Source organism: Chlorocebus sabaeus, chromosome 4, assembly GCF_047675955.1.
Source record: "Chlorocebus sabaeus isolate Y175 chromosome 4, mChlSab1.0.hap1, whole genome shotgun sequence".
Lineage (NCBI taxonomy): Eukaryota > Metazoa > Chordata > Mammalia > Primates > Cercopithecidae > Chlorocebus > Chlorocebus sabaeus.
In genome coordinates this window covers 78,203,635-78,217,951 of record NC_132907.1, presented here as the reverse complement: position 1 = coordinate 78,217,951, position 14,317 = coordinate 78,203,635, and the positions used below count along the sequence as shown (strand labels likewise).

Here is a 14,317-nt window from a genome sequence, read left to right as displayed (position 1 = left end):
TCTTTTGTGTTTCTATGCAATCATTTTCATGGATGGTACATTTTGTTGAGTGGAAATTCTGTCAATATTTTATTCCAACATTGATTTTGTGTGTGTGTGTGTGTGTGTGTGTGTGTGTGTGTGTGTGGTGGGAGCTGTGAAGACAGGATGTAGACAAAAGGTCAAGGTCTTGAGAAACAAAGGGAAATCAAAGGGCAAGGTCTTGGGAAACAGGAAGACTAGGGCGCGTGTTTTTGTTTTTGTTTTTGTTTCTGATGGATATTTCACATCATTCACTTTCCATTATGCAGTCTTGTCTCCAGCCATCTCCACCTCATGCACCCCATACAGTCATTAGAGAAAGCGGGGTTCTCATCCTCTGTCCCTTTTTTGTTTTCGAGTGAGTTGATATGCATACAAAGGTGTGCATTAATTCAAAGGGCAGTGGAGCAGTGATAGTCCATTTTGTGTCTAAAGTCTCTTAGTCTAGTATTTTTAACACAATGCTCTCAATTGTAATGTCAACAGTAACCACAATTATCCTCTATTAAACGTTATGCTGTTGATGATCTGCCTTAGTGATGAAACTGTTCAGGAATCTCACCCAGGACTGTGCTCATGGAACATCGGATTAAAACAAGCAATCAATCAAAGTTTGAAACACTGTTTAACATTCTCATCACCTAAATCTGTCCTTAAATAGTGGCTGAATTTTCCTTCTTTTATGATTAATTCTTCACATTTCTGCAAATTGTCACATCCTTATCATTTGTGACACAGCTTTTGATTGGAAAAATATTATTTCAAGTTTTGGGGGAATTTGCTATGGAGGAATCACAATTCTATTCTGTGAGGTATTCCATTATGTAAACATGAACTATTCTATTATTAATCACCCAAAAGTTATTTTTAGAAAATAGAATGTAAAGCATTTTATTTTATATGATTTAAAATCTAGTCATTAATTACTTCAAACAACCAGCATGTTCAGTTCATGTTTCTAGGGAAAACATCCTTCCTGTCTTCTCATCTGCTCTGTGGTTGTTCATTAAAATGTGCCAATTACCTCCATTAGGTAGATAAGAAGGTAGAAAATCCCCAGGTACCCCTAGTCAGCAACCTGTTCCTGGGGAGTCAATAGCCTCATTTTTCGTTTCCTCTTTTCATTAAAAAAATACTCATCTAGTGAAAGAAAAAGACTTCTCACTGCTGGCAAACATATTTCATAGAACTTCATTAAACCAAGTTAAAGGATTAGCGTTTAAATGATTTAAGAAGGTATGTAAGGTTTTACCAAAAGAAAATCTAATTAAGATGGTGCTCAAAGAATTCAAGACACTAATAATTAACCGAATTAATTGTGATAGGTCTATCAGAGGGCTATGCAAATGTTAGTCATTATCATTATTGCAGGTACCATGACACGACATTTAGGTGAGCTTTTGGGGTTATAAGTATGCAAGATGCTCTGCTTATGTAACATGTACTGGAGTAAAACTACTTTTATTTCACTCATTTTTATCTTTCTACAAGCTCTCTGTTTCAGAAATTAGATAACAAGACATAAGTCCTAGATCATGCATTTCTGATGACTGGTTACTTCAACACAGCAAAAAGTCACGCTTCAGTTTGCCAACCAGCACGAGGCACAAGAGCGTCACCTCGGAGCTCTCTGTGTTGCAGAACTGACAGGCACTTTGGAATCTGCCCACAGCTTCCTAAACTCTTACCCATTGGTAACAGGTCTGAAAAATTACACACAGAGTGAAAGTTTTCATAAAAATATATTTAAAACAAGCAAGAAAAAATAGTTTTGGCCTTAAGGATAACTTTCATTATTCTTTTAACCAAGTATAGTTAAATTATATGTATAATGATTTCAAGTACCAACTTATAAAAGATGTGACAAACCAGACAACGAAGAACAAGAGGACTCTTTTTCTCAGAAAAAATGTATTTGCAATTCAAATGTTCATATAAAAAGCATAAATCTTAAAAAGTTCATAGATGTGTTTTTAGAAGTGCTATGGTTTTGCCATTCATTGCAATTACATTCCAAAATGTGCAGGGTGGTCCACACTGCATCATCTTATGCTTTTGTCACACTGAAGTCACTCTCATCACGACCTCCCCGGAGCTGTTATCTTCTGATAAGTCTTCATGAGGCCTCATCCGATTGAACAGGTGCAATAACACGTAGCCACACTGAAACCTCGGCGAGGTTAACTGAGTTGGGTGGACCAAGTTTCTGTTCCGCAGAGCTGTCAATGGCAACCACAAAGTCCTACTTGTGGAAGACTCTCCCCGGCTGCTTTCTTCGATGTCTGTGGCTTTGTCATAATTTAACACATCCCAGTGCAAATTCACAGCTCGCCAGCGCTTAAACACTCTGTAAACTGCAGCTCCTTCATGAACGATGAGACCTAAAATTTGAGGAAATAAAAAAACCAAAAAGACTGGTGATAATCCAAGGTTGGGAGCGTTATTTTGTATACTAGTAAGGGATCCAAAAATAGTTATGTTATTCATCATCAGCAAAAATATGGTATTCTGTCTACTCAAATATTATGGCTAATGGCAAGTTACTACCCATATGACACAGAAATAATCCATTTTTGAAGAGTAAGAGTACACTAATATGTAGAGAATCAAGCTATCGCAGATATAATTTCCTTGCTCCATCATGGCTCAGATTTTGCCTTGGGCACTTATATTGCCTTAGGAGAATCATTAGGTTCATTTATGGATTTAACACATAGTCTTGAGTGCCTATTGTGTGGCCAAGCAATGTATTAGGGACTTGAACCCAGTGGGCAATTTAATTTGAGAAAGAGACAGACGTTAAGGTCATTACAGATACTAAGGTTATTGTTTCCCCAGTTCCTAAAACAATGCCTGACCCACAGTAAAAACCATATAAATTTTGTTATTTGTATTCTCCTCAACAATTCAACAAAATGTACTGAACAGTTACTTTAGAGCTTTATGAATATTATCCCATGTAGTACTCATCATAGCCATACAAAGTAAGTACTAGCACTTCCTCCGTTGGATAAACAAGGAAACCAAGCCTTGGGGATGCTCAGAAACTTGCTCAAAAACATACAGCTAGTAGCAGTGGAGAGCAGGGATTCAAAAACAGGCAGGCTGGCTCTGGGGTCCTTGTTCTTTGTTGCTATAAAGTGAATCAGCTCTTTCCACGTTTCTGAGACAGACTCTTAGGAAAATAAAGTAATACAGCAAACTTGGAAACCGTTAAGTCAGACAGGATGCACTAGCACATGTGCCATCTCCACTATCCACTCCAGATCTGTCACGCACCCTGCATTTCACACATCTACATTTCAGCATGTAGTCCAAAGGCTTTTGAATTTGTGATCCCTCACAAAAAAGTAGTCCCTGGGGAAGGTCTCTCAGATAGAAAAGTGAGGAAGAGCTCTTCTCTTTGAGGAGGCTGAAAGTCCACTGAAGTTGGTGGAGAGATCAATGAATAGGCTTTGGTAGATGAAGTACGGCATGTGAGCAGAGCACGTCAGCTGGCACAACCACGTTTTAATGATAAATTTAAAAATGAACAGATCCCACCTTTTAGCAGTTAAACCTTTGGGTATATGCCCTAGAGAAACTCTCACAAATGTGAATAAGGAAGCAAGTTAAAAAATGTTTACTACAAGCCTGTAATCCCAGCACTTTGGGAGGCTGAGACGGGTGGATCACGAGGTCAGGAGATCGAGGCCATCCTGGCTAACACGGTGAAACACCGTCTCTACTAAAAAAATACAAAAAAACTAGCCGGGCGAGGTGGCGGGGCCTGTAGTCCCAGCTACTCGGGAGGCTGAGGCAGGAGAATGGCGGGAACCCGGGAGGCGGAGCTTGCAGTGAGCCGAGATTGAGCCACTGCACTCCAGCCTGGGCGACAGAGCGAGACTCCGTCTCAAAAAAAAAAAAAAAAAAAAAAGTTTACTACCTAATTGCCCATATTTGAAGGAAAAACCTGCAAGCATCCCAACAGTCTATCCTTGGAAGAATGGACAAATTGTATGTAGAACCCATGGATAAGAGTAATGAGATAAAAGGAAATATATATAGTCATATGCATTAATATGGATACCTCTGAAACCATAATGACAATTCCAAAGTCACAATGAAAAAATTACAGTTTCAGAAAGAAACAAAGGCAGTGAATAAATACTATCCATTTTAATGAAGATACATATATAGATGGTAGACATATAAAAGCATGGATGAGAATAATAACCACTAAATTCATGGTAGTGAGGAAGGAAGGAAAGAAACAAAATTGGGAAGTGGCTTCAAAGAGGGTTTCAACATTTGGGTGTCCCAAATGTTGCATTTTTAAAACTGGGTGGTGGAGATATTAATGCTCAACATATTATTCTGTGTATTTATGGTGACTGAATAATTCACAATTTCAAAAATAAGGGAGAATTTATTAGAAAAGTTCATCTAAAGTGGATTTGGGGAGTTGGGGAGACAGTAAGGAGGTCACTGCATTTACATGAAGAGCAGACTGATAGCAGTAAGGATACGACAGAGAAATAAAGTAATAAATTCCCAGGAAAAGTTGACAGGAACTGTAATAGGAACTGTAATGGAAGAAAGGGGAAAAAACTCAGTCCCATGTTTTTAAGGCTGGAGGAATGGGTAATTGAAAGATTGGTAGTCATCTTCCCATAGCTACAATGAGGTAAGTGTTTTGAGCATGTTTTTCTTGGAGAGACTACTACATTTTTTTGACAGATAAAACAATGCCAGGTGGGTGACAGAGATACCCAGTCCTTAAAAAATGACACCTACCTAGAGTCAAAACTTAAGTTTTGCATTAGTCTCTCACCAGGAGATAAATTTCTGATACATGTGACTTACAAGCATTCTGAAGATATTAATATAGGTTACAAAAAAAATGCATGTGGTCTAACAAGCAAACACATCTTAAGTCCAGTCATTATATATGACCAAAATAATAAGGAGAAATGTAAACTTCTATTTGTCATAACAATTTCAAATAATTGTTTTTATCAACTCCTTTTTTCCAAAGGAATAATCAAGTTGACCTAACTGACCAGATATTTTCAGGAAACAGCCAGAATGAAAAGTCAATACTATCAGATTTTAATTGGTGGTTCTACTATTAGCTTTCTGAATTCTCCATGGTCAATAATTTAACATTTCGGGTTCAATTCTTCCTCAAAATAAAATCGGAATACCTAATCTTTACATTCAGCCAGGCAACATAAAGATAAATTGGAATTCATCAATTATAAAGCCCTCACATTTCTTCTGGGATGGTAACTCTATAAATACAAGACATTATTATTAATTAAAAATAAATAGTGAATCTACGTGGTGGGGAACACATATTTGCACTAATCACAAAACAATTACAGCCTGAGACAGGTTCATTCTGGGTAAGCGCAGCTTCACCAGAGGAAACCACTGACTTTGCAAGAGCCCATTCTTTTTTTTATTGATTTCCTTTGCAAGGCCAGAAATCAGATCACTTACTAGAGCTTAAAGTCACTTTCCGGGAATATATTCCTGGTAGCTCTTTTCTAAATACATAAATCTAACCAATATGCAGAAATAAATCCCACAGGTCTTTATAGTACATTTTGAACCAAATTTAGAGAGAGAACTACTTGAAGTTTTCATGAAGACGCCGTCCTTTTGAATTTCCAGTTCCCTGGGCTGCTTTTTAATTGCCGCAGGTTATGAATGATGTTTAGATTTTGTTTTATTCCCCACGAGCATTCACAATTACTCCTTGGCCTCTGCAAGCTCAGATTTTACTGAAATGCAACGAATTCCATTCCCATCACCAAGGCTGTTCTCTGTAACGTGCATTTTTCCCCCTTTTCTTCAAATGCTGTGCAGTTACAGCAAATGCCTTTTGTGCTAGTGGTTACCAGGTGTGACTACTATGATCAGCAAAGCCAGGGTAAGGATTCATTCAACTCTGGCTCATTCTGTTGAAAATCCAGCTTTTAAAAACTCTATTAGTATGCTTTCTTACTGATGATCAAATGAATTGTCACCTTGACATTTCAGATCATATGCGAACAGACTGACATACTTTTTCATCTGAGTCACTAAGCCTACATGAAGTGAAAAGCGATGATCCCTTCTATAAAATGTAAATACTAAATATTTTAGGATACTCGCTACATTATTAACAGCGTGGATATAAAAAAATGTGATTCATGGGACTTTAAGGTTTGTAGAGTTTGAGGAGTATGTGCATGTGTGTGTGTGGTTGGTTGGTTGGTTGGTTGTTGTCATTTTCTTACTGGTAATGTTTACCTGGAGCATTGCCTTACTGAAGTGTAAAGAAACATTTTTGTTATAGATTAATCTTGAAAAAGCAGGCTTAAATAATTTCTGGTTTCATTGAATAAACAGTTTTTAACATAAGCAAAATAAAATCTAAATTTTGAAGTGGTGCATTACTTGAAATTCATTCTGGTATTAAGCTATTTACCCAAATAAGTGATGGGGAAGGCTACCAAGGTACATATGCTCACATGCTCCATGCTCGCGCACACACACACACACCATTTGTCTATGTTTACTTTAACATATGAAATGTTATAATTAATAGAGACTTACAAAATTTATGATCAAATACAAACAAATTTTACCTTGTATTAATTACCAAACCACTGGTTAAAAAATTTGATATTGTGTTACAGTCTCAGTTTTTGTTTGGATAAGTTAGGGTTGTTTTTCATAATTCATAACATAAATTTGTATCAAGAACCTATTCTGTGCCAAATTCTGTGCTAAGAGCTTTACATGCACAATTTTTATTTAATCTTGACTGCACCTATACAAATAGGTTGTTTGTTTGTTTGAGACGGAGTCTCGCTCTGTTGCCCAGGCTGGAGTGCAGTGGTGCGATCTCAGCTCACCGCAAGCTCCACCTCCCAGGTTCACGCCATTCTCCTGCCTCAGCCTCCCGAGTAGCTGGGACTAACAAATACAAACAGGTACTAGTTTTAAACAATGCTACAGTTGAGAAAATTCAGACTCAGAGAGCTGTCCAACATCATGAAGACAGAAGAATCAGAGCTGAGATTGGACCCCAAATTTGTTCAAAATGTAAACCTCGAGTGCTACAGTCCCATCCATCCTAAATCTCCAAAGTATAGAAGTCTCTTCTAGTCACAGAATAACCAAATAAAAGAGGTTACTATGGACTAAACATTTGTGTCCCCAGATGAATTCATATGTTGAAGTACTAATTTCCAGTGTGATGGACTTTGGAAGTGAGGCCTCTGGGAGGTAATCAGGGTTAGATGAGATTGTGAGCGTGAGGCCTGCATGATGGGATTAATGTCCTTACAACAAACAGAAGAGACATCAGTGCTCTCTTGCTCTCTCCCTCTCTCTCTCTCTCTCTCTCTCTCTCTCTCTGTGTGTGTGTGTGTGTGTGTGTGTACATACACCAAGGAAAGGCCATGTGAGAGCATAACAGGGAGACAGTGGTCTGCAAATCAGAAAGAGAGCCTTCAGCAGACACCAGATACGCTGCTGGCCAAATATCTGCCACAAGTTGTGTTATTTAGCTTTCCCAAGGGTCATTTTGATTGAACAGCACACAGAGTTTTGCCTTGCGCTCCTTTGTGGTTTCATCAGGGGCTTGCATTTCCTGGGAGGACTGGGGGTGAGTGTGGCTTCCCAGGCAAAGCTCTCATCATCTACAATGTTGTTTTCAAACAAGCCTTGCCAACTCTTTTATCTCTGTGAGTGGGAAGGGAGGGGAGGGGAGGGAGTGGCTGCTTCACCTGCACTCCTAGAGGTATAATAGTGTCAGTGACACACAAGGATGGTAAAGATGGAAACTAACTGTATAAACTTTGCTTACCTCACAAACTCCAGCACTTAATTTACTCAAGTTTTAAATGAGAGTCATGCAGTTTACCTACAGTCTCAATACATCTCATATATGTATACACCCAAACTCTATAATACATAGATACAACCTCATGTCATTCTGAGAAGTCAGTGTGCACAGGAAGCAAATTGGGACTTTGGGCTGTGTTTAATCCCATGTGCTAGAAGAGCATTTTAGAACCCATCTAATAAACTGGTGCCACTTTTGACTCCTTAATTTCTGCTGCTACTTGGTGAAAGCCAGAGCATGGTTGCTTCAAAGAGGATTAATCAAACGAGGCTATGGTCCAAGACACCCTTTGTTGTGATGATCTCTGTTAGAATATAATACAATGCATGAATCCTCCTGACACTGTTTCTTAATCTGCCCCAAACTTAAATGTCCAGGAGTTGTGGAAACTTAGATGTGAGTGTAGAGGTAATCACTTTAAAAGTCACTAATCTATTGCTGGGTCTTGTTAATACGCATCAAACAATAACCGTAAGTCATGGTTACTTCCATATGTACAGAATGTTTTTTTGTTGGATTGAACTATATATGAAGCTATAGACAGACAACTATATGTGAACTATAAATAAAGATAATGTAAAGTAATATATATTACTATATAATAATATATATAGAACTATATCTAAATATATTTTCAAAACATGCAGAAGATAAAATGTAAAGATGTAAAGACTGAAATATATACACATGTCATCACAAAAGTCACTAAGCTCACAAAACAAAGCTGTCATAAATTGATATCCTAAAACCCAGATATCTGGGAATAGCAATGTCTCAATTATATATGAGCATTTTGTGAATATGCATCTCCACTGTTGTCCATATAAAAACAAATAATGTAAAAGAGTAGCCCACATAAAATGTACTTACAAACTGTACCCTAGAACAGATGAACTTAATAGATATTTCTAAAACATTCTACCCAACAACTGCAGAACATACATTTCATTCATCAGCACATGGAACATTCTCCAAGATAGACCATATGATAGGCCACAGAACAAGTCTCAACAAATTTAAGAAAGAAAATGAAATCATATCAAGCACTGTCTCAGACCACAGTGGAATAAAATGGGAAGTCAATTCCAAAAGGAATACTCAAAACCATGCAAATACATAGGGATTAAATAACCTGCTCCTGAATGATTGTTGAGTCACAATGAAATACAGACAGAAATTTAAAAATTCTTTGAACTGAACAATAATATTGACACAAGCTATCAAAACCTCTGGGACACAGCCAAAGTGGTCCTAAGAGGAAAGTTCATAGCATTGAATGCCTACATCAAAAAGTCTGAAAGAGAATAAATAGGCAATCTAAGGTCACACTTCAACGAACTAGAGAAAAAAGAACAAACAAAAACCCAAACCCAGCAGAAGAAAAGAAATAACCAAGATGAGAACAAAAGTAAATGAAACTGAAACAAAAATACAAAAGATAAATGAAACAAAAAGCTGGTTCTTTGAAAAGATAAATAACATTGATAGACTATTAGCGAGATTAACCAAGATATGTTGGTTTTTCTATTGTTGACTATAAATGGTATAGAGCTTTGCTCTTCTCAGAATGACCTAGAACCATGTAAAATTCATAGAACCAGGTTGAGAACAGCATGTTGATCATCACAGCTCAAGGGCTCAAACACAGATGCATCATTACCATTGATAAAATAAAATCCTCTGTGCAAGAAACGTGATAGGGACAATGAATTATTGTGAAACTTACCATGACAAAAAACCCTTGACACGAAGGGGTTGGCTAATTTCTAAATATTGATGATCCAACTCACCCCACCCCCAAGTAGATAAAAGCACACATGAAGAAATGATCAATGCAATAATGAAGATCCTAATGATGTCAGAGTTTCTCCAAGAGCACACACAAGAAAATCAGTGCTCATTCTATGACACTGCCACTGTCTATGTCCTCCTGTATGCTTCATGAAGTCTGCAGCTATCGGCCTGGATGTAAAAAGCACATGTGTGCTGGATCTCCAAAGCTGATGACACCACTGCTTGGAAGAACAAGATGACAAAGTCCAATTGTCAGATGGAGTCTCATCTTTTACTAATTGGCAGTGAATGAAGCACACCCTTTTCTGAAAGGTTCTGACACAGGTTAAATTTGTCCTTGTCTTGCCATCCCTGTTTTATTTAATGACCATCTCCCACGTCAATTAAACCAGAAGCCTAGGAGACACCATGACTCCTCTCTCCTCTTGCACAAACTTCTGTTGATTCTGTCTTCTTGGCAAACCTGAGCTGAAAGCATAAGACGGATAATTTCCTGGAATGCCGGCTCTTACATTTGCACAATGAAGTATTAATTATGCTTCAAGATCCAGATTCTCTCATAATTTCTTCTCTGATGTACTCAAATAAAATAAATCTTTCCCTCCTTCTACTGCCCACCACTCTACACAGGAAATATCCGCACTGATTTCCTTACTACCTGTACTATAACAATTTACTTCTATGCCTGAAATTCCTAATCATCTGTGTGCTCCCTGACAACAGAACCATGTCTTATTTGCCTTTGGGAACCTGTTCCTCTCTTAATATTCAGGTCAAAACTCAGTCTTTGCTGAAAGAGAGGGAGAGAGAGAGAGAGAGGAGAGTAGCCATCACTGGGATCTAAGGGGTCACGAAAAATGACTTAATCTAGTTGTGACTGCGCTATGAAAATAGAAAAGGATCTATGAAAATAGAAAGGAAAATAGAAAAGGATTGTTCTTTGAAAGGTTAAAGTGATATTTGCAGATGCCAAAGAAACAGAGACAGGCAGTTCAGGATGAGATTGGAAAAGAGTTTAGGGATTGGGGCCCATAGTTCATGAGTGGGTTTTGGTCTTGGGGGTAATGGTGGTGAGGGGAAAATATGGGCAGAGGACATGGCCAGGGCAAAAGAACTAAAATTCTTTAAAAGGATCTGTGTTCAGCCCCAGCAAACTGTAGCTGCCTCCCCCACTGTCTTGCTGGCCAGGTCATCAAATGTTGGCCTGTATCAATCACAAACTGAGATATTGGGCTGTGCCCAGGCCTAAAGCCTAGGAGACGGGTATGGATTCCTCCCTGCTATTTCAGGCAAAATAGAGAGAGTAAAAGGAAACTGTCCATTCCTCTGACCTCTTGCTTTCCTAAGAAGCCAATGAATCAATCACTCATTGAACTGATTTTTAAAATTCCTTGTAGATGGGAGTATCTCCTGATCTTTTGATTAGTAACCCTGGAGCACAAACCCACTACTGGCACATTTAAAGAATATTTCTCAAAAGCTGTGAAGGCTTTTATTATAAAAAGGCTTTTATTATAAAAATTATGGTGTATCTTTTTATCAATTTTTTAAAAAATTAACAGAACTCATACGAGAGAAACATTGTTATATTATCTAAGTTTCTTCCCTATGGTGCTCAAGAAAAAAATAATGGATGTATTTGTTTTCAATAAAAGAAATAAAGGAACATGTCCAATACTTCTATGGATAATAAATATCATAAAGATATCCCAGAATTTTCCTATAATTGGTGGAATGGACTGGAATCAGTTAAATTTTAGTTGAATGAAGTTTCAACTCTGTCTCTCAATTCCTGGGCAGATAAAACACCTTGCAGCAAAGGTGGAGCATCATGTATCACAGGAGTAAGAACGTCAAGAGCCTGGTGGACAAGCACAGTCACCGAATTTCAAAATTGAAAAGTAGTGGATGTAATTTAATCCAACCCTCTCACTTTGGGGAATGAGAACTCTGAGACCCAGATAAGTGATGCAGTGTGGCTTGCTCAGGGGTCTGTACCTAGGAAGTGTCTGAGCCCAGAATCACAGCCAGACACAGGATGCCTGTGTGCTTGCTCTGCAGCAACTCAGACCTTAGGAGCCATCCTCGGCCAAAGCCAGTCATCACCGGTGTCTCCTCAGCCTGTGAAATGGCCAGAGGCCAGAGTGATATTACACTGACTACAAAGGAGATGATAGAATTAAAATCTCTTTTCTGTAACAGCAAAGGCTGAGATGGGTAAATTTTTCTCTGGCCTTTATCCTAAAGGGTACATTGCAGCATTTGGATAGGGCATACAAGGATTACGGCAACCTTCACAATTTATGAATATAAATAACTCTGCAACCTGATTCAATAAAAACTGTATTTGACTTAAAAAGCCTATCAGTGTCTATCTTCTGTGTTAATTTAAGGTTTTAGCATGGGGAATTGCTTTGGTAGATTTCCATTTGTTTCCCACACTCTAGTATACGGACTAAAGCCAGTTCTTAGAAAGAGACTTTCTAAGAACTTTCTAAGAGACTTGGTGGGCTTTTCCTAGTGGCAAGTGAAAATAAATACAACTAATTTTCTATTTTTTCTCCAATGGATAAACTGTCTACTGCAAACTCACAAAAAATGATTTTAATAATTTTCACAGTAAACCATACACATATTTGTTGTTCTATTTTGGGGAGTGAAAATAATATTTTTAAAGATCTAAACTAAAATGTCGAATTAAAACCTGAATGACTAGTAATAGGCTATTTCATTTTTGTTGGCTTCATTTTTCACTTCTCTTAAATCCTACAGGAAGAAGGCAAAAATTCCAAACAGAAACTACCTAAGTATAATTATAATAATAAATAATAAGTATAAAGTAAATCTAAGTATAATTAAAATTTGTAACTCTTCTATTTCATCGCATGACATCAGTAAGGTGCTTATAATTAAAAATATTAATGAAATTTTTAACCTGAATATACAAATGCTCAGACAGTGGTTTCCTTAATATTCTATTCTATGTCCTAGTAAGAAAATTCAAGATTGGGCTGTGATTCTTTACATAGATAATTCTTATTAAGAAATTGTTTCACTCAGAATGGTGGGAAGAGAGAAAAAGGCTTTTGGTATAGTGTATTCCATGTTTTCCATTGTCCTTACTAATGTTTCCATTTGTTTTGGATTCCATTAATTTAAAATAAATGAATACTTTGGGCTTTCAAGGAAAATTTTTTCTCCATTTCTGATCTAAAATCAGTTCATCTATTATTTAAAAAGGTATTTACTCCCTATACCATGTCTTAGGTGTTTGAGACAGTAATTTAAATAGCTTCACTTTATTGTTTATATAGAAAACATTTTGTAAGTTCTTCAAGTTATTCAAGCTCAGCATATAAAGAGGGGTTTTTACCAAACAATAAACAGAATTACGTGGGTCACCTTACTCATTACACAGGCTCTGGAGCGACAGGGTCTGGGTTCTTATTTTGGGTCCTGCTCGCCATCTGTTTGATCTTGGGGAAATTGCTTCATTGCTTTCTCATCTCTCAGATGAGAATGATAACAGTATCTATGCCTCCTAAGATGGTTGTGAAAATTAAGTGGGAAAATCTAGGTGAAGTGCTTAGAATGTTGCCCGGATCACAGTAAACACAATCTTAGACATCACTGGAGATGCATTTTTAAAAACCCTAAGTCAAATTCTTTCCTCGGAAGCAGCTGAAAACATCTATGGGCTTCATTTCTATGCTCAGCTGTGTGGTTCCCGATGGCCCAGAGTTTGTCTCCCCTGCCCTGACGGCACCCACGGTTCCACATCCTTAAGCATCATTTAGAAGAATGATCGTGTTCACATTCCTTTGAGAGAAAGTTCATTGGTGCAAAATAGTACAAATCCAACAGCTCCCCAGAGGGGCCGGGTTCATTCTGAAGAAAAATCCTCAGGTTTTCAGGTTAATGGAGCAGCCTCCTCTAGACCTTCCCCAGTGAGGGATGGGGACAGGTGGCTCTTCTTGTAATGGTGTGACTTCACTGCTGCACAGTCCACTTTCTGCTTTCTCTTCCAAGGAAGGCTTCCCATTCCCATGTTGATTTGGCCTCTTACATAAGCTCACTTTAGACTTCCTGCAGATACACTCAGAGCTCTCTGAGGCTATGCAGTTGCTCCTGAGTCTCATGTGTTTGGAAATCCCACAGCCTGTCTTCTGGAAAGCCATGGAGTGACAGGGTAAAGCCTCACAAAACACACACATGTGCACACTCATATATGGAATAAAGCCATGGGAGATGTGCCCTGGTGGCCTCTCAGCTACCCTCCATGGTCATGGATGGTTTGACCCCTGGCTCCTGGACACCCTCCATCCCCCTACACCCACGTGATTCAGGGTCCACGTGGATGGCTTGGCCTAACACACACAACCCATTGCCCTCTACTATTCCTCTCTTGCCCTAGCCTGGGCCTTGCTCTTCCAGAAACCATTCCAATTCCAAGCTCTGAAGCTCTCCCATCCCATTACTGACAACAACCTCCAAGGCCTCCCACTCACCTACCTTCTTAATCTCAATGCACCTCCTTCCACCTCCTAAAGACTTTGAGGCCCTAGACTGATGATCTTTTCCCAATGCACCAGCTTCTTTCTGGCTTTGGCTCCTTCCCTA

At 38.3% G+C, this 14,317-nt stretch overlaps 1 protein-coding gene across 1 annotated transcript in view; it reads right to left on the bottom strand.

The window, feature by feature from the left end:
- Positions 1-1,010: 1,010 nt before the first annotated feature.
- MARCHF11 (membrane associated ring-CH-type finger 11) overlaps positions 1,011-14,317 on the bottom strand; it is a 114,753-nt gene continuing 101,446 nt past the window's right edge. Inside the window, exon 4 of the mRNA XM_007961246.3 lies at positions 1,011-2,402. Within this exon, the coding sequence (XP_007959437.2) occupies positions 2,080-2,402 (323 nt within the window). The 3' untranslated portion in view covers positions 1,011-2,079. The remainder of the gene's footprint in view (positions 2,403-14,317) is intronic.